Source organism: Sminthopsis crassicaudata, chromosome 1 (genome assembly GCF_048593235.1).
Source record: "Sminthopsis crassicaudata isolate SCR6 chromosome 1, ASM4859323v1, whole genome shotgun sequence".
Taxonomy (NCBI): domain Eukaryota; kingdom Metazoa; phylum Chordata; class Mammalia; order Dasyuromorphia; family Dasyuridae; genus Sminthopsis; species Sminthopsis crassicaudata.
The window spans coordinates 368,603,815-368,629,143 of NC_133617.1; the positions used below are offsets into that span (position 1 = coordinate 368,603,815).

Consider the following 25,329-nt stretch of genomic DNA (forward strand, 5'->3'; position numbering starts at 1 on the left):
TTATACCTTCTCAAATGTGCTTGTTGCTTTGTATTATACCTATTTGGCAAGCCTGATAAGCAACACTAATTCAAATCAAGGTATAATTCCTGTGATATTTTCCCATTGCTTTGCATATATAAAATTGTAAAGGAATCACTGATCTCCAAAATCTTCTCTCTAGTCTCCCTACCTTTAGCCTTTATCAGAGTAGATCAGCAAGAGCCATCTTCTTAAAGTGTCATTTTAATCATGTCAATTATTCTCTCTTTAGAAGCCTGCAATAGCTCTCTAAAAACAAATTGCAAATGAAGTCAGCTATCTTTCACAGCTATGACTAAGAGTTAATTCTTAACCAAAAGAGAGAGAGAGAGAGAGAGAGAGAGAGAGAGAGAGAGAGAGAGAGAATGAAAATGATGATGATGATGATGATGATGATGATGATGATGATGATGACAAAAGATGAAATAGATAATTTTGATTACATGGAACTGGAAAACGTTTGTATGGACAAAATTAATGCAACTAAAGACGAGACAGGGAGGGAAGATGCTGACTAACAGAAACATATTAGAGTAAAGCTATTTCCTAATAGATAAGTGGTTGAAGGATATGAATAAATAGTTCTCAAAGGAGAATTGCAAACAATTAAAAACCATACAAAAGAATTGCTCTAATCACTCATAATAAGAGAATACAGATAAAACAGCTCTCAAGTTTCACTTCATCTCCAGAAAACTGGCAGAGATGACAAAAGATAATAGTCAATATTGGAGGTATTGTGGGATGATGAGCACACTAATTAGTTCTGTTGGTGGAGCTATAGCTCCAAACATTCTGGAAAGCAATCTGGAATTTTATGAAGAAAGAAACTTAAAAATATCTATACTTTTTAGGTTAGCAATTCCATTCCCAAACATATATTTCAAAGAGCTCAATGATGGGAAAAAAACTTGCTATGTACCAAAATATTTTCAACTAAATGTTTTGTGATAGCAAAGAATTGGAAACAGAGGAAATGGCATAACAAGTTGTGGTACATGAAGGTAATAAGATATTATTGTGCTATGTAAAATGATGAACATAATGAATAAAGAGAGGTATGGGAAGACAAACTAATACAGCCTAAAGTAAGCAGAACTAGACAAACAATATGCATGGTGAATGACAAAACATTAAAGGTTCATTATGTGCCAAGAGCAGAGGATGCAAAATTAAAATAACTACTTTTAAGGAGCTTATATTCTAATAGAAGGAGACAACACATATAGGGGAGTAGTGACCTGTGACAGGTGTTTTGGTTTGGAAAAATATAAGTTGGTGAATGGAGCCAAAAGGTAAGTAAATTAACCCAACAATTTCAGTGTGAATGAAAAGAATAACAGCAACAAACAATTGAAAAAATAATCTTGCAAATTTATAAATACCAAGCTTGTACCTCAATAAGATATATAAGAAGAAACCTTTCCCCATTTCTTTGTAGAAGTGTAGGACAATGTGTATGAAATATTGCATATATTAGGCTTTTTCTATGTTTGTTAGTTTTTGCCCAACTATTTTTTCTCCCTCTTCTTTTTCATTCTTTGTTATAAAGGATAGCTCTCCGGAAGGGAGACTGTGGGTTTTAACCTGTAGTTAACCTCCCCTTACTCCAAATTTATCTCCTATTACATCCTAACTTGTGCATTCTGTTTTAGTCAAGCATAGCTGCTTATCATCCCTATCATGACTCATTTAGTATTTATTCTGACACCACCTTGTCATTCTTCCAACCAGAATTGTTTCCCCTCTACTCCACTAATCCATATCCTTTTCCATCCAGAAACATTGCTGACTTGATCAATATTTTTAAAGCAATTTGTTGAAGTTTCACTTCCTCCTTGAAGTCTTCCCAGGTTAACCATTTCTAGCTCTGATCAGTATCACTACTGTAGGAAATCATTTAGTGTTTAAAAGCCATCATGAGTTATGTGAAGGGCAGGTGGCTTAGTAGATAGGATGCTGACTTCAGAAGCAAGGAGAACTTGGTTCTAGTCTAATCTCCAAAATGCAATGACTTCGAGATTGTGGGCAAATCACTTAACCTCTTAAATTCCCTAAGCAAGTCTTAAAAAGAAGACGTTAACCAATAGAAAAAAGATTAATTGAGGACATTTCCTTATATGAGGTTCTCTATACTAATGAAATCACAGATCTTGACCATTTCTATAAATATTTTTTATCACCTATACATGTTTCTCTCCCCCATTAAAATTTAAGTTCCTTAAAGGCAAGATTCATATGTTTACCTTTTTAAACTCTAAATGCTTTGTACATGGAAGTATAAGTATTTATTTTTGCCCACATTTGCCTTAATGTCACATTGGCATTTTCTTCTGAGAATTTTGGAGTCATAGACTATCAGCATTGAAGGGATCTTAGTAACCATCTAGTAGTGCTGCTCCCTTCCCAGTTTGAAAATGAGGAAACAATGCTATAGAGATCGACTTTCCCAAGTCATTCAATTAATAAGGGACATTTAGTCAAAAAATATTTAAGAATCTACTACATAGTAGGCACTATGCTAAACTGGCATTGGACCCAAGTCTTCTGACTACAAATCCAGCACTTCTAAGGTACATGTGCAGAACATTCCTTAGAGTGTTCATGCAGGAACTTTTATATTTCATATTTATTTAATAAACTAGACTAGATGATTTACAAGGTTCCATTAATTCTTAATATATGTATGATCTTATGATTCTGTGACATGATTGTTATTCTTCAATAAAATTGAACTAAAACTTAACTAAACTTAATTATTTAAAAAAAACCCCTAAATTCCACTAATTAAATACAAAGTTAAAAAAGAGGACATGAAATAACATTTTTTTGAGAAATTAGAGTATGGCTGGGAATACTCAGCATACCTAGTCTGTGAACTTAATGTTGCTTCAGTTATATTATGTTTTTATGGAATGATTTTCATATAGTAGACATGCTGAATTAAACTAAATTAAATTCTAAAAGGCCAAGCTTTCCCTGCTTCATACTCATGCAGGAAAAAAACAAAAACAAAAACAAAAACAAAAACCCAACACTATTCTTGTCTCCTTTTATTTTTGACCTTTTTTACTACAACTTTTTCTTTGACCTTTTCATAATTCAACATCTTCATTCTAAAAGCCAATGGCTTCTTCCTGGTTAAAGGGAAGAGTCATTTAAGAATATTTTAGTCTTTCATACCCTCATTTATTCTCTCATTTTTTGTACTTCTCAGAACTTGGTTCAAAAGTACTTCATTCCAGTAACTAATTCAATTTCTTTTTTTAGAGTGCGAATGTAAAGGGGTTCACTCACAATCCCCTCAATGCTGAGATCTTGAATATTTCTTCTTAAGGGACTTTACTTCCCATCGAAGATTCTGAGCCTCTGGGAGCCAGAATGCCTGAGGAGGCTCCTACCCAGCAGAGATACTGAGCAAATCCATTAATCTATGCTTTGGGGAATTTAAGAGATTGGGAGTTTGTTTCATATATGGATAACTTTCGTACATGTGTATACTTCTCTTCCCCCTGCTGCCATTTTGAAATGATGTAATGGATCTAAATTGAAAAAAAAATTCAGAGAGGTCAAATCTCAGGAAGCCAAAGACAGTAGAAGGCCTGAACCAAAAGTATTCATTTCCTTCAGAGAACTCAAGCAGATCCATCTGGTGAAATTGAATACCTGATATTTAATGGCCCAGATATGTAGTCAAGAACTCCTTGCATCCTTAACTTATTTATCTACTCCTACACTGCTTAGTGTTTAGAGTGATAGGTTGAGGAATTTGAGGATAACACCCTTGCTCAAATGTTGTGCTCAATTCTCATAGATCTTAGGAGCTGGGAGCCTAATCAACTGGCTCTTCCATGATCTTATTTCTGGAAAACTCCCATCTCTCCTTTGATTATCTCCATAATACAGAATTACCATCTACTAAAGTGAAAATCCTTCTTCTGATATCTCTCCACAAACTCTTATTCCTATCTAGATCCTTTCTCTGCCTCCCTGCCCTCCTTTTTCCTATCCTCTGAATATCTGCTCCATTGTGCATGTTCTATTCTTTAAAAAAAAGTTGAAATCTTTTGTTTTAATATTATTTACTCTTACAATATATCCCAACCTCTCCTCCCTTTTTCAGAGAATCAACCCTTATCCTTAAAAATTAGAAAAAAGGTGAAAATGCTCAGAAACATTAACTAACCAAGGCATCTAAATGGCCCAGTGGATAGAGCTAGAGCCCTAGACCTGGATTCAGGAAGACCTGAATGTAATGATAATAATAATGATGATGATAATGATAATTACTATTATTGTTAATTGTTTAAATTACCTAATCATATATAATACTTCACATCAATATGTTGCATCTTTGGGGAAAGAAAGCAAGAGGTAGAGGTGTCATCTCATTTGGCCATTACCATTTCATAGCATGCAGTTTTAATCATTTTATTGTTCTTTATAGTTAAATTGTTGCAATCTTTTTATGTATGATATTTTCTTAGATGTGGTTACTTCATTTTGCATCAGATCATATATCTTTCTATGCTTGTCTGTATTCTTCATAGTGACTGTTTCTTATAGCACAGTGATATTTCATGGCATTTAAAAAATTACAACTTATTAAACCAATACCCAAGTTATGAGTCATCTATTTTGTTTCCAGGCCTTGACTACTAAAAATTGGCTACTATAAATATTATAGTGTATTGGAATTTTTCTTTTTATTATTGAATTTTTGAGATGTATGATTTGGTATATATGTACAACATGTAATCTTTGAATCAAAGGATATGGAATCTTAGAGACTTCTTTCCAGCCTATAGGCTTAATAAATTATACTTATAATTAGTCTTAGATCTCTTATTTCTCACACTCTTGTGGTACTGTCCTCTCTAGAAGATACCATATCTTTGACTACCTTTTTTAGTATTCACTGATCCTTCTTTCATGCAGCTGGTGCATTGGGACATGAAAAATAGTTAACCTATTTCTTAGTATCTTTAACTACCTCCAAACTCTGTATTTGACACAAATACTCTGCAGTTTCCTTTTTTTGAAATTCATTCTATTCAACTAGCTCATATCTATTGAGAGCCTTGTGGTAACAATCTTTTAACCTTAAGGTTTCTTTTCCTCGATTTCTCCCTGGATTCAGCTCCTAGCTTACACTCTTTCTCTTCATCCAAACTACCCAGAAGATTCATAACCTTGGAATCATCTTTGATTATTCTTTATTATTTTTCATATTTAATCAATTGCCAAGTTTTTTTCAGTTATATTGCCTACACTTTCATGGATACCATCCTACTTTAAATGCTGACTTTTTGATTAATTGATATTGACAATAAATGTGAAAGAAATTCAGAGAAGGTGAGATCAGTATTGATTCAAGTCCTTGTAAAATTTTATGGAGTCACAAGATCTTGAACTAGTCCTTAAATGTGAAATAATAACTTACAGAAGGAAAGGAGATACTTTTTCACAAATGAGAGAGACATATATATCATGTTAACTCCCTTATTAGAAGATAATCTGTTGAGGGTAGGTACTGTTACGCTTTTATCTTTGCAACTCAGACCTTAGCAAAGTTCATGGTACATAATAGTTGCTTAATAAATGCTTCTTGATTAGTTGACTGATAGAAGAAATAACAAAGACAAAATGGACAATTTGGGTTAAATACAATTAAATATTTAGAATCAATAAGATTAGTACAATCAGCACAAGAAAGATTGAAATGAGGGGAAAATCTTTAAATCAGATATCTGTGCTAAAAGTCTGATGTTTAAAATATATAGGTACCAGACATAAATATCAAAGATGAAAGGCCATTTCCAATAGATAAATAGAGAAGATATATAAACAAATAATTTTCAAATGAAGAAATGTATATGAGCATTAACCATGTGGGAAAAATTGCTTCAAATCATTAATAGCAAACAATTCAAATTAAGATATATTTGAGATACAGAGCCAAGATGGTGGATTAGAAGCAACCCAGATGAATTCTCAAAATTCTGTCCAAAGAATTTTAAAATAACACTTTAAATAAAATTTTGGAGCAGCGGAGCCAATAAAAGGCCAGGGCGAGATATTTTTCTGGCCTATGAAAAGTTAGGAGGTGGGCAGGAGAAATATATAACATTGGGATGGAACTTTGTCCAGCCAACACACTCTAGGGGTCATCAGTAACAACCACAGTAGAAAAAGCAGCAGCTTCAGGAGCTCTCAGCCCATAGATGGTAAAGGAGTGGGACAACTGATCAGAAAGAGATTACAAGGAATTCTTTGCTGGCACTAGGTATAGCTGACACTGATTGGCAATTTTATTACAGTTCCAGTATGGGAAAAGAGTTCTTGAAGTTAGTCACAAGATTAAATAAGAAGTTCCAAAGCAAAGGGTACCTTCCTGGATAAAGATCAGAGTGTAGATCAAGAGAGCAGTGATATATATCCCTCAGTATCACACCACTTTGAAAGTACCAACAACTTGCAGATCCCCAGAACTAGCCCTGAAAAGAGCAGCATAAAAAGCTCCAAGCTTGGGACAGTGTCTCCTTACCTCTTTGTGAGCAGAATCCAACTTTAACATAAAGTTCAAAGTCAAGAAATAGGATGGGTAAAATAAGTAAACAACAGAAAAAAGAAATTTGACCACAAAAAGTTACTACAGTGGAAGGGAAAACAGAAGACAACAATGTGAAAACAGCCTCAGGAAACAATGCTAGCTGTATCCAAGCTCAACAATAATTTCTGGAAGTATTAATGAAAGATATAAGAGTAGTAGAGAGGAAAAATGGGAAAAGAAATGAGAGTGATACAAAAAAAAATTATGAAAAGATAATTAGCAGCTTGGCAAAAGAGGCACAACAAATACTGAAGAAAATAATACCTTAAAAATAGAATTGGCCTAATGGTAAAAGCAGAACAAAAAATCACTGAAGAAAAGAACTCTTTAAAAAAGAATTGGCTAAATGGAAAAAAGAGGTACAATATGTCATCCAAGAAAATAACTTGTTAAAAATTAGAATTGAGCAAGTGGAAGTTAATGGCTCTATGACTCATTAAAAAAACAAAACAAAGTCAAAAGAATGAAAAAAAAAAGGAGAAAGTGTAAAATATTTCTTCAGAATAACACCTAGCTTGGAAAATAGATCAGAGAGAGACAATTTAAGAATTATAAACTACCAGAAAGCCATGATCAAAGAAAGAGCCTAGATATCATATTTCAAGAAATTATAAAGGAAAACTATTCTGATATCTTAGATCCAGAGAGAAAAACAGAAATTGAAAGAATCCACTGATCAAAATGAAAAATTTCCAGAAATATTATATAACTAAATTCTAGAGCTCATAGATAAAAGAGAACATACTTAAGAAGCCAAAAAGAAACAATTGAAATAGTATGAAGCCACAGTAATGATATCATAATCTTTAATGGCTTTCATGTTAAAAGAGCAGAGAGTTTGGAAGATGATATTTTGGAAGGCAAAGGAGCTAGGGTTACAACCAAGAATAACTTACAAAAACTGGGATAATCCTTCAAGGAGAAAAAATAGAAGACTTTCAAGCATTTCTGATTAGAAGACCAAAGCTGAATAAAGATTTGACATGTAAACACAAGACTCAAAAGAAGCATAAAAAGATAAAGATGAAAGAATAATCTTTCTGTTTGCATTCCTATATGAGAAGATAAAAACATGTAACTCCTAAGAACTTTATCATTATTAGGACAATTAAAAGGAATTGACATAGACAAAAGATATGAATGTAAGTTAATTATGTTGGAATGACCTTCAAAAAATAGAAGAGCTAAGAAAGATGGAGAAGGGGGAAGGGAAAGATAGAAAGGGGAAATTTTTCTTACATAAAATAAGCATGTAAGGAAGAATTTTTTTGCAGTGGAGGGGAAATGATGGGTGGCAGACAAAATTTGAACTTTATTCTTACTGAAATTGGCTTAAAGATGGAAGTACTCTCTCTCCTCTCTCTTTCAGTTGTGTATGATTTACATAATAGGGAAATAAGAGGGGTTAAAGATAAGAGAAAGGGACAAATGATCAAAGAGAGGACAGATTAAGGGAGGCAGTGATTAGAAGCAAAATAGACTTTTTGAGGAGGGACTGGATAAAAATGAGAGAGAAGAAACAGTAATCATAACTATGAATGTGAATGGGATGAATTCACCTATGAAATGGAGAATTCCAGAATGAATTAGAAACCACAATTCAACAATATATAGTTTATAAGAAACTTGAAATAGGAACACAGACAATTAAAATAAAGTAAAATCTAATATGCTTCAGGTGAACTAAAAAAAAGCAATAAGGGTAGCAATCATGATCTCAGACAAAGTAAAAGTAAAAATAGATCTAATAGAGACAATTGGGGAAATTGCATTTTCCTTAAAGGTACCACAAACAACAAAGTAATACACATTTTTACAGCAAATTTCTCTGATAAAGACCTTATTTTTCTCAAATATTTTGAGCATACAATTGAGCCAAATTTATAAAAATAAAAACCATCCTCCAATTGATAAATGGCCAAAGGATATGAACTGGAAGTTTTCAGAAGAAGAAATCAAAGCTATCTATGGTCACATAAAACAATTCTCTGAATAACTATTAGAGAAAGGGAAATTAAAACACCTCTGAGATACTACTTCATATCTATCAGAAATGACAAATATTTGAGGAGATGAGAAGAAAACAGGTACATTTAGACTCTTGTTGGAGTAGTGAACTAGTTCAATTACTTTGATGAACAATTTGAAAGTAGGTCCAAAGGGCTAAATAACTGTGCTTACTCATTGACTCGGCAATACCACTGCTAGGTCTGGATCCTAAAATTGATGAAAGAAAAAGGCAAAAGACCTACATGTGCAAAACGATTTATCATAACTTTTTTGTGTGGTGGCAAAGAATTAGAAATTGAGAGATGCCCATCAAATGGGGAATGGCTGAACAGGTTGTGACATATGATTGTGATGGAGTACTATTGTGTTATGGGAAATGATGAGGGATATGGTTTCTGAAAAGTATGGCAAGGGCTATGGGAACTGGCACAAAGTGAAGTGAGAAGAAATAGAAACCATTTCAGTTTTTTGTGAAGGGAATTGATAGGAAAGTGGCACTTTAGAAAGCAAGGACTTACAGAAAGAGACTGAAGTGAATGATGTCAATTGGCATTTGGGATATAGAGGATGTATAAAATATTTCTGAGATGTCTAGAAGTGGAAGACTAAGAAAACAATAGAAATATTAATTCATTATCACCAGTTTATCCTGTATATATCTTGTTTGTGCATAGAAGTTGGAATGTTGTCTCCCCCATTAGACTGTGAGTTCTTTGAGAATACAATTATCTATAATTATATTTTGCCTTTATTTATATCCTCAGTGCTTAGCAGTGTCTGTTATATAATAGATATCTATTTAATACTTACTGATAGACTGATTGATGGATAACTAGAATAATTGAGAAGAGATTTAATCTGATTAGTGATCTATTCCATGATTTTCTTTAGTTATTTGATCACATGGTTACAGAACATCTTTATCCATGTCTTACTGTTATCTCAAATTAAGCATATCGACAAGCTTTCTCTTATTTACTCTTTCCCAATGTATAAATGTTCACAAATGACCACACCACATATCTTCCATTTGACAAAGTAGGCCTCTATAATCATCAATCATTCCTTACCCCTCTTATTAGTTCTTATTTTTTTGTATAGATCTGGCTGTCTGATAAAGCTTATGTGTCCTTTCTCAGAATAAAATTTAAATGTATGATATAGGATTAAAAAGGAAATCATTATGTTGAAATAAAGACATAAATTTTTCCTATTCAAGTTTAAGAAACATCCCCCTGAAATCTATCCATAGATCCCTTGAAAGGAACAAATCTCTGTACTATCTCTCTATTCTGTTACTAAAATTTTCAAATTCTTTCTATAGAATAAGGTTTTTAATCTGGGTCTATAAATTTAAAAACAAGATTTTGAAATTTCAATATTATTTTAATATTAATTTATTTGATTAGTTGATTATTTCAATACTAATTGATTTTTTGGGGGGATCCTGTATATTATATTTTACATATTTAAAAACATTAATCAGAGAAGTTTATAGGTAAAACCAGGCTGCAAAAGATGTCCATGAGCAAAAAAGGTAAAGAATCCCTGCAATAGGAATGCAATTTCCTTGAAATTATAATATTCTAAATGGGAGGGAAGAAACTTAAAAAATACTATAATAGCAATCTTGATATCTGCCCTGACAGTAGGTATCTTTTGCTGCACAGTGCCATTTTTTGCCCCTTATTCCTGTAACAGCTCTCACTCTTCTTTTACTTTCTTGCTCTGGGAATAGTAATAAAATCAATACTATTGATGTTCTGCAGAAGATATGATAGCCAGTGAGATAGGGAAGTGAATAGCATGCAAGACCTGGAGTCAAAGAGATCTAAGTTCAAATCTGGCCTCACACACTTATTAGCTGTGTGACCCTGAGCAAATCATTTATCCTGTTTGATTCAGTTTTCTCAATTGCACAGTGTGGGTAATAATAGCATTTACTACCCAGGATTGTTGTGAGAATGATCATATTTGTAAAATATTTAGCATATAGTTAAGTATTTATACTTAGTACATAGTTAAGTATTTAATAAATTATTCTCTTCTTTTCTCTTTCTCTTATGACTTTATTCATAACCTCTGTGACTTCCCAGGCCAAAACTTTCTTCCTTGATTACTACTCCCCTACATGGATTTAAATCTGGCCTTGGATACTTCTTAGCTGGGTGATCCTGGGCAAGTCACTTAATCCTGTTTGTCTCAATTTTCTCATTTGTAAAATTAGCTGGAGAAGGAAATGGCGGCCATTCTAGTATCTTTGCCAAGAAAACTTCAAATGGGTCATGAAGAGTTGAAGTCAACTGAAAAATCAATGAAATGAAGATGAGGACTGACTGCAGAACAAAGGCTTCTATGCTTTCTGTCTGGGGTAGGAAATATCTTCTTTTTGACATTTCATCACCTCTTAGATTCCACCTCAGCTTTATGTTAATTTCTCCTCTCCAAAAACATTTAAGACAGATAGAGTGAGATATATAGATATGTGTATGTATGAATGTATGTATGTAGTTGCCTATATGCATATATAGTAAAGTTTTCTAAATTGATATTTCCCCCTGCAGGTTCTTTTCCTCAAAAATTTACTTATTTTTTTTCTTTTTTGCCTTGATATATATAAATAACCATATACATATATATATATATATATATATATACATACACATATGCATACACACATATATCTATGAAACAACCCTTCTTCTACCCCTAAGTTCCTAATCCTCTTAAGCTAAGAACATCTTTTACCCTAGAAAATCCTTATATGAAACTGGTGTATGTTCAAAAGCCTTGGACCCAGCTCTGGAAAGCAACTTCTAAATTCAATGTGGACAGTCTCTGAATTTTAATTTTAATAGTTTTTATTCTGTATCCACTCTTCATTAAACCTTTACTCATACTGTGATTCCTGGAATGCCATCTCTTACTAAATCCTCTCACAGGGATTGTCTTATGCTTTCTTGCTTCCCAGATGTGTTCTTTCTTTTTACTCAGTTTGGTTTTCCCCTCATGCTATTTCAATTGAGTAAATCTAAATCTATCAGCCAGTCTTATGGCCCCTCACCTTCTGTTAAAGAGAACACAAAACACATTTGCTATTTTAATCAGGGATAAAATTGACTGCTCTTTTGTGGTATCTTTAAACCACTTATAATTCAAACTTGGGCACATACATGCCACTTCCTTGGTCAGTGGAATATGATGCAGATGAAAAAAGAGTGCATTTTATGTGGCTTAATTGGAGTGTTTATATACATGGTGATGACAGATTATTCATTTTAGTGCAGTTCAAAAGGATAAATGATAAGCTTGAATTGAAACTGGCAAGTGTTATTATATGATTTTCTTTTAAAAACCCACTATCTTGCAAGTACTTTGCATTATATGAGTTAATATGGATAATCATGCAAAAAGCTGCAAATTGTTTAATTACTCAAAAATAAGCAACATCTATCTTTTTAACCAAATGAAATAAATTGTGCCCATATTGATTTCATGTGCCAATATTGATTTCATGGGGAAATAGGTAGACACATATGAGGGATCAAAAGACAATTGAGTTCGTTGTATGCAGAAGTCCAAAACAGAAACATGATATTAAGCCATTTTGATAACTATGTCAACATATCCTCTTCCAGAGATAACTTACTGATTTTTATTTGTCCTTAGATGATATATTTATTCAATGTCATTCAATGTGCTTTTTTTCTGATCAATTTAAAGAAATCTAGTTTAGGTTTCCTTTAAAATGTATTTTTTTTCTTTTGTGATGTAGAAATCTGACCCAAATCAGCAAACCTGGGATCATTTTCTAGCTTTGTGACCTTGGGCAAGCCCAAGACCTTACTCACCTTCTAGAGCTGCTGGTTATTCTGTTTTCCTTTCTGTTGATCAGTCTATCTATATTACTATACACCGTCCCTGATTCTTGAGTTCCACCTATCTTCCTCTTTTGTCATTGGAATTCCCAAACCACATTTCTCCTCCCAGAGCCAATGACTAATTAACTTCTAGCAGTTTTCCTTCCCTAGCCTGTTTTTTCTTCACCATTAAGTTATTTTGCCCCTCCCTTTTGCTCAGTTTCTATTAAGGTTTAGTGTTCACTACATTATTCAGTTTTGGTGAAGCTGATGTAATTCCAGACTGAGGGAAGTCTTGTAGTTGCAATGAAAGTGACACTTAAGGTCTAGTTGGAGCATGAGTAGTATCAGGACTAATGAAAAGTTCTTTTCTGGGTGTCATTTCACTGCTTAACTTGTAAGCGTTTATTAACTCTAGCTTTGGGATACTTCACAATGACCAAAGTCTATAATGGAAATGGAAGGAAGGTTGATAATAAAATTCTAAAAAAACCAAAATGACAAAAACTTCCTCACAGACTGATTTAATTTCACATGACCACACTTTTAAATATAAATATGGGCTATGATATCCCTGCATAAGGTTGTGCAATGGTCAATGGTGGAGCCAAAGTTGGGACCTACATCCTCTGACCTCCAATCCAGCATGCTTTCCCCTTTGCCAAACAGCCTCCAGAGAAACCTTAGTTATGGAATATTAGGAATTATCAGGAAAACAAAGAAATAAAAATGATTTCTTACTGAACACTGGAAAAGATGCATTTCCTTTTAACACTTGGAATTCTTGTTCTAGTCGCCTCCGTAAGTCTATTTGTTCAAACAAAACCTTCTGAAGTTCTTCTAATAAAGAAAAAAGAAGAGTCATTTGACTAATCTTTACAAATAACCCTCCAGAGAACTGTTCTATATGGCAATTTATTATTATAAGACAAAATATTTTACCAGTTTAAAAAGTGTTGCATAGACACAGGATGGATTTTGTGCAGAAATCCATGAATATAAATCAATGTAATGTATTATTTTAAAGTATTATATTACAGTGTCATGTATTGATTGATATGTATGCATTAATCTCAATTATATCCACCCAATGGTCCATATATTATTCATATGTTGCTTGTCAAGTTTAAAATATGGTGCAGAGCAAAAATATCCTCCTATTATCTCTATAGTCTTTTAAAACTATGAAGTTTTATGGAATTAAAACTTTTCTTTTTTTTTTTTTTTTTACCTTTTCCCATATTTTCTACATCCTTTTTGAGTGAATGCGGTGAATTGGTTTCTTGTGTGTGTTCACCTTAATAAAAGGAAGAAAAATGTTATCGAAAACAATTATTTCCTGATAGTTTTGCTTTTCATTTTTTTAAAAAGACTTATTCAACAATAAATGTTGGATTAGAAATATGCAGGGTCAGATGTTGCCCTCATTTACTTGTATAGTTTTTTTTTTTTTTCATTTGAAACCATTAGGAATAAGGGGAAAAAATGAGGACAGATTTTAACCTCTGAATGGCATCTCAGTGTTTGAAATTCTTGTCTTTACCCTTTATTTATGGCCTTATTTAAAAAGCTTTGTTATATTTTCAGCTGGTTAAATACTAGGACCAGAGGAGGAGTAAACCAACTCTTGATTTGAAAAATCAAAATGACTTGTTTTGGATTGGATTTAAAAAATCCAAAATAACCAATTAAAAAAAAAAAACAACTTGCAGAAACAGAGTCAAAATTCTCTACCAAATCTGTGGGTATACAGGTAACAACTGATATACATATATATATGTATATCAGTATATACATATATATACGTATATATATCCTTAAGGTTTCTAAAGGGCTTTACAAACATAATCTCATTTGCAATTATAGGAGTACTATTCCCTACAGAAACAGTAGATTCTGAAACAATAGAAATATATGACAAAGAAAAAGCAGAATGGGCAAGTTTCCTTTTTTTTTTGGTCCATCCAAATCTTAAGTATTGAGAAAAAAAATAATAAGAGGGGACACTTCAGATGTGAGTGGGAGAGAACTTTTAAAGCTGGAAGTTTTTATCAAGTGATAATTTAAAAAACTGATTAAATCATCATATGATATTTATTGCTAAATATATAACTATATTCCAGCTGTTTGTCCATAGCCATTTATTTTTAACCAAAAAATCAAAACCTTTAATGCAAAAAACTTGTACAATATAGACTAGATTGTACTTGTGTTTCTTTTCCTGGTTATGTATTAAATAAGAGGATGTATGACAGCTATAGAAAAGTATTGATTTTTAGTCACAAACTTCATCAACATAATTTAGAACATCTAACAAAAGCTGAAAAATTCAATTATTCAGATAACCAGATAATTCCAATTTTCAGTTTTCTTTCACAAAACTGATTGGATTTTTCATTTTCATTTGGAAGTCTAAGTGTTATGTAGCTATATTATCATAAGACTTAAAATATTTCTTTTTTCTCAATTTTATCTGGTAGTCATCTTGTGGATTCCCATTTTTTCAAATACTGTCTCTATAGAGATGAATTCTAACTCTACAATTCCAGTAATGGAATTTCTGTGAATTTCAGATTCACATATCTGACTACATCAGGAACTTATCTTGGATTTTTAACTTATTTTTAAAAATATACATATTTTGATAATTGCATCTCTAAAACAATTGGTTTCCTCTGTAATCTTATGTATTTTATTTTATGTATTTAAAAACCTTATTCTGAGAAGGGATTCACCAGACTGCCAATTGTGGGGGAGAGTCTATGATACAAAAAAGGTGAAGAACTTCTGGGTTAGAGGATCACAGTTCTAGACTTCAGAGGTCATCTGATCTAACCCTCTCATTTTATAGATGAGGAAATGAGGCCCAGATATATTAAGTTATATGCCTTGGGTCACAAAGGCAGTATCAGAGTTGCAAATTGAACTTAGATTCCCTGACTCTGGGAACTGATATTATATCATGGCCATCTCAAACTTAACGTGTTCTAAAACAAGCTTATGATTTGTCCTCTAAGTCTGTGGATATTTCTGATTTCCCTATTTTAATCTGTGATACCAGTCTCTCTTCCACGTTTATAACTTTGTCATCTTTAACTCTTTCCTATTCCTCATCACTCATAAATAATCAATTATATCCCCAAGGTAGCTCCTCTTTATTTCAGTGGTTGCTGAATTGGTACTGGTTCCTACTCTGATAGTTCTTCTCTCCCCTTCTACTCTCTCCTGTTCTCTTCTTTTCTATCATTTCCTCTTTTCTTTTTCCTTTTTTTCTTTCCTCCCTCTCTTCTCTTCTCCTTCTTTCCCTCCCCTTTCCTTGCCTCTCCTTTCTCTAGAACCTAATAACTGCCACCAGAATTATCTACTCTATACATAACTCTAGCTATTTTCATTCTTTTTCTCAAAGTCTTCAATGATAATTAGTAGACACAATAACTACAAAAGTGCAAGTGGAAAGAACAATAAAATAGGATGGAACTTGCTATAATGATAATGACCAAAATTGGCTTTGAAACAAGCTGAGAAAATATATCTCCTTCCTCTTTTCGTTGGAGAGGTGGAGGATGACAGGTTGGAATTCTGCATACATTGTCAAACATGGAAAACAAGCCTTTACTTCTGAGTATGGAGAGAGAAACATAGGATTATAGAATTATAGGATGACAGATCAAGAGTAAGAAAGAACCTTAGAGTTACTTGGTCCAATCTACACATTTTACAAACAAGAAGACTGAAACTCAGATTGGTTATATCACTTACCTAAGATCATACATAAGCATCAGAGTGATATAGAAATAAAATGATCCAACAACAAACAACAAAAAACTCTGTCCAGTAACTTTCCATTGATTCATGAACAAAATTCAAACCCCTTTGCCTTTTATAACAACAATAATCACAACAGCAACAACAACAACAATCCTGTTTTTTTAGTCTTATCCAATACTCTTCTGTGACATGGACTTTATACTTCAGAAAAACTGATGCTTTGTAACTTCTATGCCTTTGCTCATCTAGTTCCTCAAAGTCCCCTATCCTCAGAATGTCCTCCTTTTGTTTCTTTGCCTATTGGGTTTAACTCATTTTTTAATGATTCAACTCAAATGGTATCATCTCCATGAAGTTTCTTCCATTCCTAGGCTGGTCACACTTTCTCCCTCAAGCCTCAGCTAAAATCTCCCTCAGATATTTAACTCAATCCAATTCAATAACTCTTTATAAAGTGATTAATATGTCTCAGCCACTGTGCTAGGCATAATTGGAAATACAAAGGCAAAAATGAAATAGGTCTTGATAGTCAAAGAATTTACATTATATCAGAAGAATATAAATGTAAAAAAGATGAGTGAATACAAAGTAATTTGAGGAGAGAGAACTAACAACTTGGGGGAAAACATACTTTATATATTACATAAGACTTTATATATTAGAGCTGAACCTGAAAGAGAGCTAAAAGATAAAACTGGAGAGGAAACCTTTTTTTTCTCCTATCCAGAAAATTTCCCCTTGTACCAAACATATACAAAAAATTCAAAAAGACTAACAAAAGCAACATCTATTGTTTGGCCCTATCTGTAATATAGAGGAGAACTTATATGAAGAAAGCTAAGAAGCTGTGAAAGCTAGGAGAGTTGACTAGAGAGTTCATGAAGGGTAAAATTATGAGATGTAATTAAGTGGGACCCCAGTGGTGGATGCATTTAAATGTGAGGATAGGAAATATATATTCTAACCAAGATTTAATAGGGAGTCATTGAAGACTTTTGACCAAGGACACTACAAGGTCAGTTCTCTGCCTTAGGAAGATTATGTAGTTGATTATGTGTGAGATGGATGGCTGGCAAAAATCTAAGAAAGATGTATTGAGGACCTGATTTGGAAGAAAGATTTACATTTAAGAAGTATTTTGGAAGTACAGTTACAAGGCATTACAACTTACTGTTGGAATGTGAAAAAAAGGAAGAATAAAGAGTGATTTGAAAGTTGTAAATCTATATGACTGAAAGAATGAGAACTTTAAAATATCTTCATGAGAGTAAAAACCTTGTTTTAACTAAACTTTGTATTCTGCCTCTTACAGAGTAGGTACTTAGTAAATGTTCATGGACCAAATTCATGTTTATCACTGCTAAACTTATTTTTAAAGGGTAAGCTCTGTGGATAGGCTAGATTTCATCAGACTGCATGAAATAATGGATAGAAACTTGACTTCATAGTCAGGAAGACCTGATTTCAAGTCTTGTCCTCTCAGGCAACCTTCTAAGACTATAAGTTTCAGAACCATTGCAGAGCTTCATTGATAGAGTGATTTGCCTTCCTGGAAATTCCCTACACAATTGAAATCATAGCTTTGGGCCAAAAAAACCAAACCAAACCAAAACAAAACAAAACAAACCAAACCAAAACAAAAAAAAAACCCAAAAACCAAAAACAAAGAACAAAACCCAGAAAAAAGAAAAAAAGAGAGAGAGAGAGAGAGAGAAAAAGCCCATCCCTAAAACAAACAAATTTTCCCTCATTATTTCTGCAATCTATGTTGTTGTTGGCATGGTATAGAATTATAACTCTTAAGAATACTGACAGATACAACCAGAGCTGAGGTACAAGCTGCAGCAATGAAAAGTCAATGCTTGTTCTCTAATGCTATGGAGCAATTATAAATGCCATAAAGGGCTATCCCATCGGGCTATCCCATCTTCGAGGACTACCTCATCACATAAAGACCAAGGACTCATATCTATTTAGGGAAAAAGGAAAAGTTCCCCCTCATTTTCTCACCAACTTTAAAAATAACAGTGGAATCTTTTAAAGGCCATTCTTTCTAAATAAATGGCTAAGTAAAATATGAGGCATCATACCTTTGATGTCTTTTTCTCTGGCTTTCACATGTTTTTTAATCTTACTTAGTTTCCTTCTCTATATAATATGAAAATAATAAGGAAATATCTGTGAAGAATTTTAAGCTCCTGCTAGAATTCCAGGGTATAGTGCTCTGCATATGATGCATTATGAATATTTATTTAAATGAATTGAATTTTATAAATTCAACTGCTTATGTGTATATGTAATACACATGCACATTAATATGCAAGTGCATATAATGTATGATAGTAATACTTAGAATTAAATATACCTGCCCATGGAATATAATTCACATGCCCTTGATGCACAAATGAAAGTATTTCTCCATAACTTAAGCATTAGTTTTCACTGTATTTAGTTTTAATGAGGATTTTTATTCTTTGAAAACTATACTTGAGTCATCATCTTCTATCTGCACTATCAAATGAGATGTAGTATACACATCCTTGTAATATCTTTAAGCGCTATATAAATGGAAACTCTTATTATTAGAACCAATATCCCTATTGGTCATGGAATATGTATTCTGTGTGCCATTTCTTTTAAAGCAATACACTTCAATAAAAGAATTAAATTTGAGAATTTAAATAGAATGTTTTCAGAAAAACCATTTCCTTTTCTATTCATACCTAGTGCTCTATGTGGATATGAATACAACTGACTACTTAACCGGCAAATGGAAACTGAAGCATATGCACTGATAATACTAATTTCTGTTTTTCATGATACAGCTTCATGAAAGCTTTATTTTGCATCAGTGTCTATTTCATGTTAATATGTATCTGCTCCTTCTGGGTAAAATCTGCCATTACAGTGCTCAGGAGATTCAGATATTTGTTACAAGGGGATTTTTTAAAAAATGGTTGAACTTTTGATAAATAAACCCAAGCAAGCTTCTTCTACTGCACTTTATATGTCTTTTACTGGACCTTTGTCTTTCTGCATATTCTCAATCAGTGGAAACCAGATTGTTAACTGTGGTTAAAAATGACCTCTGGGAGCTTGAATTTGTTTATTCACTAGTACTGCTAATGTTTTCCATATGGTTAAAAAAATCCCAGAAGACATTAGTTTAATATTACATTAAAAACAACAAAACATATTTTATTTAACTGATAGTGCACGTGCAATATTTGTAAGCATTTCAGCATTTAGATGAAATTTAAAGTGTCAAATTAGTGAAAGCTTAGGTTAGGGGGCCATTCATAAATTAAAATGTTTATTCTTCCCTTTCATTCCTTTAAAAAGAATTCTGAAAGGAAAATAAAATACTCAGATATATTAAATTACATTTGAAAAACTAATTACATAGACTAATAAGAGGGTTGATGATTTATAGTAGCAATAACATTTTTTCTTTAGAGGCCTATTTTGAAATATGACCCAAGAAATATTCTAGAAAAATCAGTTTAAACTTTGAAATGAATGAAACATTTTTAATATATGAGGTAGTGTCTACCAGCTATTTTTACTTCAGTACAGCTACACCAATAGAGAAAACTTACATTTTTACTGTGCTGTTTAAATGGATTATAATGTACATTATTTTTTAAGAGAATGCATCTTAAGAATGCAAATTCTACTCAGCCAAAGGGTAGATGCCAGCATCATTCTACAGCAGGAAGGCCCCAAAGTTGCCAAATGCAATACTAGAGAGAGGTAAGCTGTAGGCTAGAAATTCGAGAGCATAGTTCTCAGCTTTTCTACCATTTCTGCTGTTCCCCATTAAATGGTGATAGAATATTTTCCATTAATGCTTCGATTCCACTCCTATGTATGTTCTAATTGGATTAGATCTTGGAAATGCAAGAGGTGTTGGAGGAATGAGATAAATAAATCATAAAAATCCTTGTAAACCAGGAGAAAAGTAAATCTAAAGAAGGAATTGACACCCTTCCAAGTAACGTAATTTTCTTTGTTGGTGCTGCCTTTAAAGAATCCATGCTATCTGAGTCACATGGAGATACAATGATTTTCCCAGAGTCCTAGAGTTAATTAATAAGTGTCAGAGACATAATTTGAACCCAGGTCTTCCTGCCTATTTTGTTCCTAGGATAAACTATCATTTATTGCTTTCCAATAGCTTTTTCATGTTAGCTTTGTCTCATGAACTGAAATATCAGTTTTTTGAGGATAAGAACTTCTCTTGTATTCTCCACAGTACCTAGAAAGGACAGTACTAAGTACATAGTAGGCACTCAACAAACACTTACTGAACTGAACTGAACTGAATTTTTTCCTAGCATATACAGAAATATTAATGAATGACATATATTATTCATTCCAATTCAGCAAACAGAATTCTGGAATATTGCCTCATTTCCATGCTCTTATTTGCTTTCTACAAGCAATGTTTGTGATCTGTCTGTACATTTTGATGAAATCATAGCCTGCATTTTCAGTTCCTCCATAAAACACTTCATGTTTCCCTGGAGAATGGCTAAACTCAAGAGTTTTATTCCCATATTACATTTGAAAAAAAATTTCTTCAAGCAAACAAAATAACAAATGTTCAAATGGTTTAGATCTTAAAATGAAAACAAGGTTTCAATTCATAAACTTTCATTTCTTTCTTATAACATCAATGTCTTATATTTATAGAGCTTCTCTTGTAACAATTAAATGATTGGTCAAGTGTCTTACAAACTCCTTTAGAGCAATTTCAATTGTTTGTGGTCTTTGTATTCCCAATCACTAGCATAATGCTTTGGATCTTTCAGGCGCTAGAAAAGAGTTCTAGATTTGGAGTCCAGAAGACCTACACACTAGTCACATCACACAGAGAAAATAACTCCTCTCTTATGTGAAATAGAGATAATAGCATTTACTTCATAGAATTGTTGTTAGGATCAAATGAGATGATGCATGAGAAAATCTTTGTAACCCTTAAAAGAGACAAGGATGGGATTTAATATTTCATTAGTATATGAATTATATTAATGGGTGAGGAAAATTCCTTCTATCAATGCAGATCAGCCCTTTCTCTGTGATTTATAATTTTAGATGCCTGAAACACTTAAGTATAAAATTTAGAGTACTAAAAATATTAGTTATGATTTTTGTTGTTGTGAGTTGGTAGAGATAGCGTTAGAACTGAGGTCTCCTGACATTAAAGTCAGTGTATCATTTATTGACTAGACTAATTCTTCCTGACTTTTGGTTGAAACTGGTTTTACTCTATTACTAATTTTTACTAGTCTGCAAGACTTTTGCTATCAGAGATCCTTGTTTCTTAAAATCTCCCTCCACCAACCTAATACTTTTGTCTTCCCACTGATCCATATTCCTTTGGGTTCATGCCAGAGTTATATTTGGTCACAGATGAAAAAATATTCTCTCTCTCTCTCTCTCTCTCTCTCTCTCTCTCTCTCTCTCTCTCTCTCTCTATATATATATATATATATATATATATATATATATATATATATATATGTACATATACACACACATATATATATATATATAAATGGGAATTAGACAAATTAAGTAATTTTTTCCTTTAGGCTATATCAATAAAAAAGCTCAATATCTAAAATAATAAAAAAAAAACCAGTCATCTATCTAAATGCTTGTAAATAAATGTCCACACCTGATATTCTGTAGGTAAAATTAGGTAGAAACTACTAATATCATGTACAATGGCTTAAGAGAAAGATCTAAGATGAAGAGGGGAAAAAAGGAATCAAAAGTGGTCTCCATATCCACCACCTATTCTTTCCTTTTTACTCAATCATTGTCTTTGGGAAGCCATCCTAATTCCTTTCATCAGAAAGCAATATGCTATAGTTGAAAGATCTGAATTTGGGAGATTTAAGATGTATTTTAGTTCCAGGCCTGTTATTGATTGATTATGTAACTCGGAGCAAGTCATTTACCTCCTTCTTCTTCTTTTTTGTTTTTTAGCATAGTTTCTTTGAGCATTAACATTTTATGATTTTTATGTTCAGCTTCAGCCTAAAACTACACCTTATCTCTATCATTGAAACATTGGAGGATCTCTAAGGAGTCATTACAAAAAGAGAAATACTTCTGAACTGTCTAGTGAACTGGAATGATACTGATGTAATCTAGTTTCTGGGATAGATACTTTTTAAAAAATAAAATGGAAAATTGTATTTGTTTGAAAACATAGATTAATTTACCTATTGTAGCTAGGTGGCAAAGTGAATATAGAGTTAGGAAGACCTGAGTTTAGACACACTTCAAAATTATGTGACTTTGGGCATGTCATTTAACATCTGCCTTAGTTTCCTGAAAACTGATATGGGATTAATAACAGAATTTATCTTCCAAGATTGTTATGAGGATAAAATGAGACTTGTAACCCTTGAGTGTTACATAAGTGCATGCTGCCACTACTGTTATTACTACTAATAGTACTAATAAGCTGTATTTTCATATAATAAAGAGAGCCAAGAATTTTCTAAAATTCAGGGTAAGATATGATTCATGAAGGATTTTTTAAAATAATGTTGCCTTCTTTTTAAAAAAATCAGTTCCACAAAGTGGGACATTAACACATTATTTTTCCTCTTTCAGTGGAGACAAGGATTTTTGCTCATTTCTTAGTGTTGAATCCTATCTCAGACTCTTTCCTTGTGATGTTTAGCACTTTAGTGAGGTCACAAGACAGACACAAGAAAAGAAAATCAATATTGTTATATCTGTGACATGCTAAAGGATGAACTAAGTAAATATTAAGTCCATTTAGCTTAAAAGAAGAAAAACAAGATTATCTAATTAATACCTAGGAAATTTTATGGTGAATTAGAAGTTATGCCAAACTTTGCAATCTATAGATGATCAAAATTTATTACAAAATTTCATACACATAGCTTTTTGAATTTGTATGTCAAATATCTTTGTTTAGAATGTCTCAGGTCTATCTAGAATCCTCTTAAATTTGAGAAATGCTGTCATTTGTGATGCTGTGGATACTAAAAGTTTCTACTAGAGAGTTTTGCATTTCCCTGTCCTCTTTAACTGGATTGAGTGTTTGAAAATCAGATAATAGAAATGGGAAATTTTAATAAGCTAAAACAAATTTCTTCTATGATGACCCTAAACACAAAAGAGAATATTGACAAAATCACATTTAGCTTGAAGGAATTCCAAGTGCATTACAGGCATTATCTAACCTCATAATGTCTAAGTGAACCAAAGATGAGAGACATTATCGTCCCATCTTATAGATGTATAACTTCTCCAAAGATATTTAGCAATTAAGAGACTTAGAATCCAGTCCTCCTAGTCGTTTTTTAAAAAGAAAAATATTGTTTTAAACATTTTCCAATGAAGAATTAGAGTAAAATGGAAAGCCGTCATCCTCTTTGTAGTCATGCAAAGTTTTATATATTCCTATTGCTTTCAGAAGTCAATCTTTAGGATCCTAAATGACAGCTAATAAATTACTTTGAATGCAAATGTAGTCTAATAGATCCAGTGGGTCCATAACTGGCTGGAATTAGGAAGACCTGAATTCAAGTCTCATCTTTGATACATAATGGCTGTACCTAACTTCCTAGTCTCCCAGGTAAATATCTAAAACTATAAATTGCTAAAATAAGAATTGATAAAGGAAGTTTCCTCATCTCAAGCTGTCTATACACAATTTCTTCTAATTTATATATCTATATCTATCTATCTAATATATATAGTGTTGGAATTCCCATTATAAAAGAATTGTCCATAAGACAGTACACTCTCCTGCCTTGTTTCCTTGACTTTTGGCAGTCATGGGTCTTTCATGCTTTATCATTGCACTCAGTTTTAAATAATTTGACATTAAAATGAAAGGTATTCATAACAGTGATATTAAAAACAATCTGATATTAGACATGAAATATATACTATCTACACTGGAGACATTTTAGCCAAATAAATAATCTGCATTAAGACTTTTTTCTTTGCTGGATAAAATTTCAAAGAAACTTCTGTAGATAAAGTGCCTATGGACCCCGAAGAGAATTTTGTTTGTGTAAGAATTTCATGCTTGAGTCCCTAGTCCAGTTAAAGGAGAAACACTGGATTTACTGTGTAGATCCAATGGTCCACAAATATGAGATTTTGAAGCAACACGACATTTTGATACCTTTAAAATAACTAAAAGCTAATAATGAACAATAAACCAAAGGCTAAGAGAAGACAATCATCAAAGATTATAGATAAATAATCACTCTGATATTATAAGAATCCAACATGACTACAAAACTAAACTTCTAATCATGTCTTTACCAAACCCCTTGGAGACATTTAGCATTTCCCCTTTTCTTCTCAGCCCCATTCCCTCTTTTGGAAGTTGTATCTAACTTACTTTTTTTTTAATTAAAAAATTGAGCCAATGTCTTAATGAAAATATCACCAGATTATTATTCTTTCAAATGACAACTAATATACTCCAAAATAGAGACCAATTTCATTTTCAAAAATCACATTCAAATACATTTGGAATATTATCATATATTGAAATGGATGTACCATAATTTTCTAAAGAAACTTGTAGAGGACAATATCAGTATAAATTGAGACTTTTAATGGATGCATTTATTGAAATGCTAGCTATTCAATTTTTTTAAAAGCTGGAAATATCCTGTTAAAAACACACTTGAATTTGTTAAAAAGACATTTCAGATTGTGGGATTTAAGCTAGCTAATTTACTCTTAGGAAAATATATTTTAAAGAATTGAATGTTTAAACATCAAATTATCTCAGAAATGAAATAGCTTTGAAGAGAAAATTGTGAGGTCTTGGTGAAATTGTCACCTGTGACTTTTGCCTAAAAATAGAGTTCTTTTAAAAAAGAAAAAAAAAGAAAAATTAGTTTCATTTTTCTTTTAAATTTGCATCCAAGAGCTGTGGACCAATTAGAAATGCCTAAGAATTTTAGACTTGTAATAATCTTTTGCCCTTAGCTTATAGCTAAGTATAGTATATCTTTTCCCAAACCCCACAATCAAAGCACA

The 25,329-nt window shown here is 32.4% G+C and overlaps 1 protein-coding gene across 1 annotated transcript in view; it reads right to left on the reverse strand.

Annotated features, from left to right (window-relative positions):
• SKOR2 (SKI family transcriptional corepressor 2) overlaps window positions 1-25,329 on the reverse strand; it is a 56,616-nt gene that overhangs the window by 24,424 nt on the left and 6,863 nt on the right. The window contains 2 exon segments of the mRNA XM_074286115.1: window positions 13,246-13,344; window positions 13,736-13,801. Coding sequence (XP_074142216.1) covers window positions 13,246-13,344; window positions 13,736-13,801 — 165 coding nt within the window.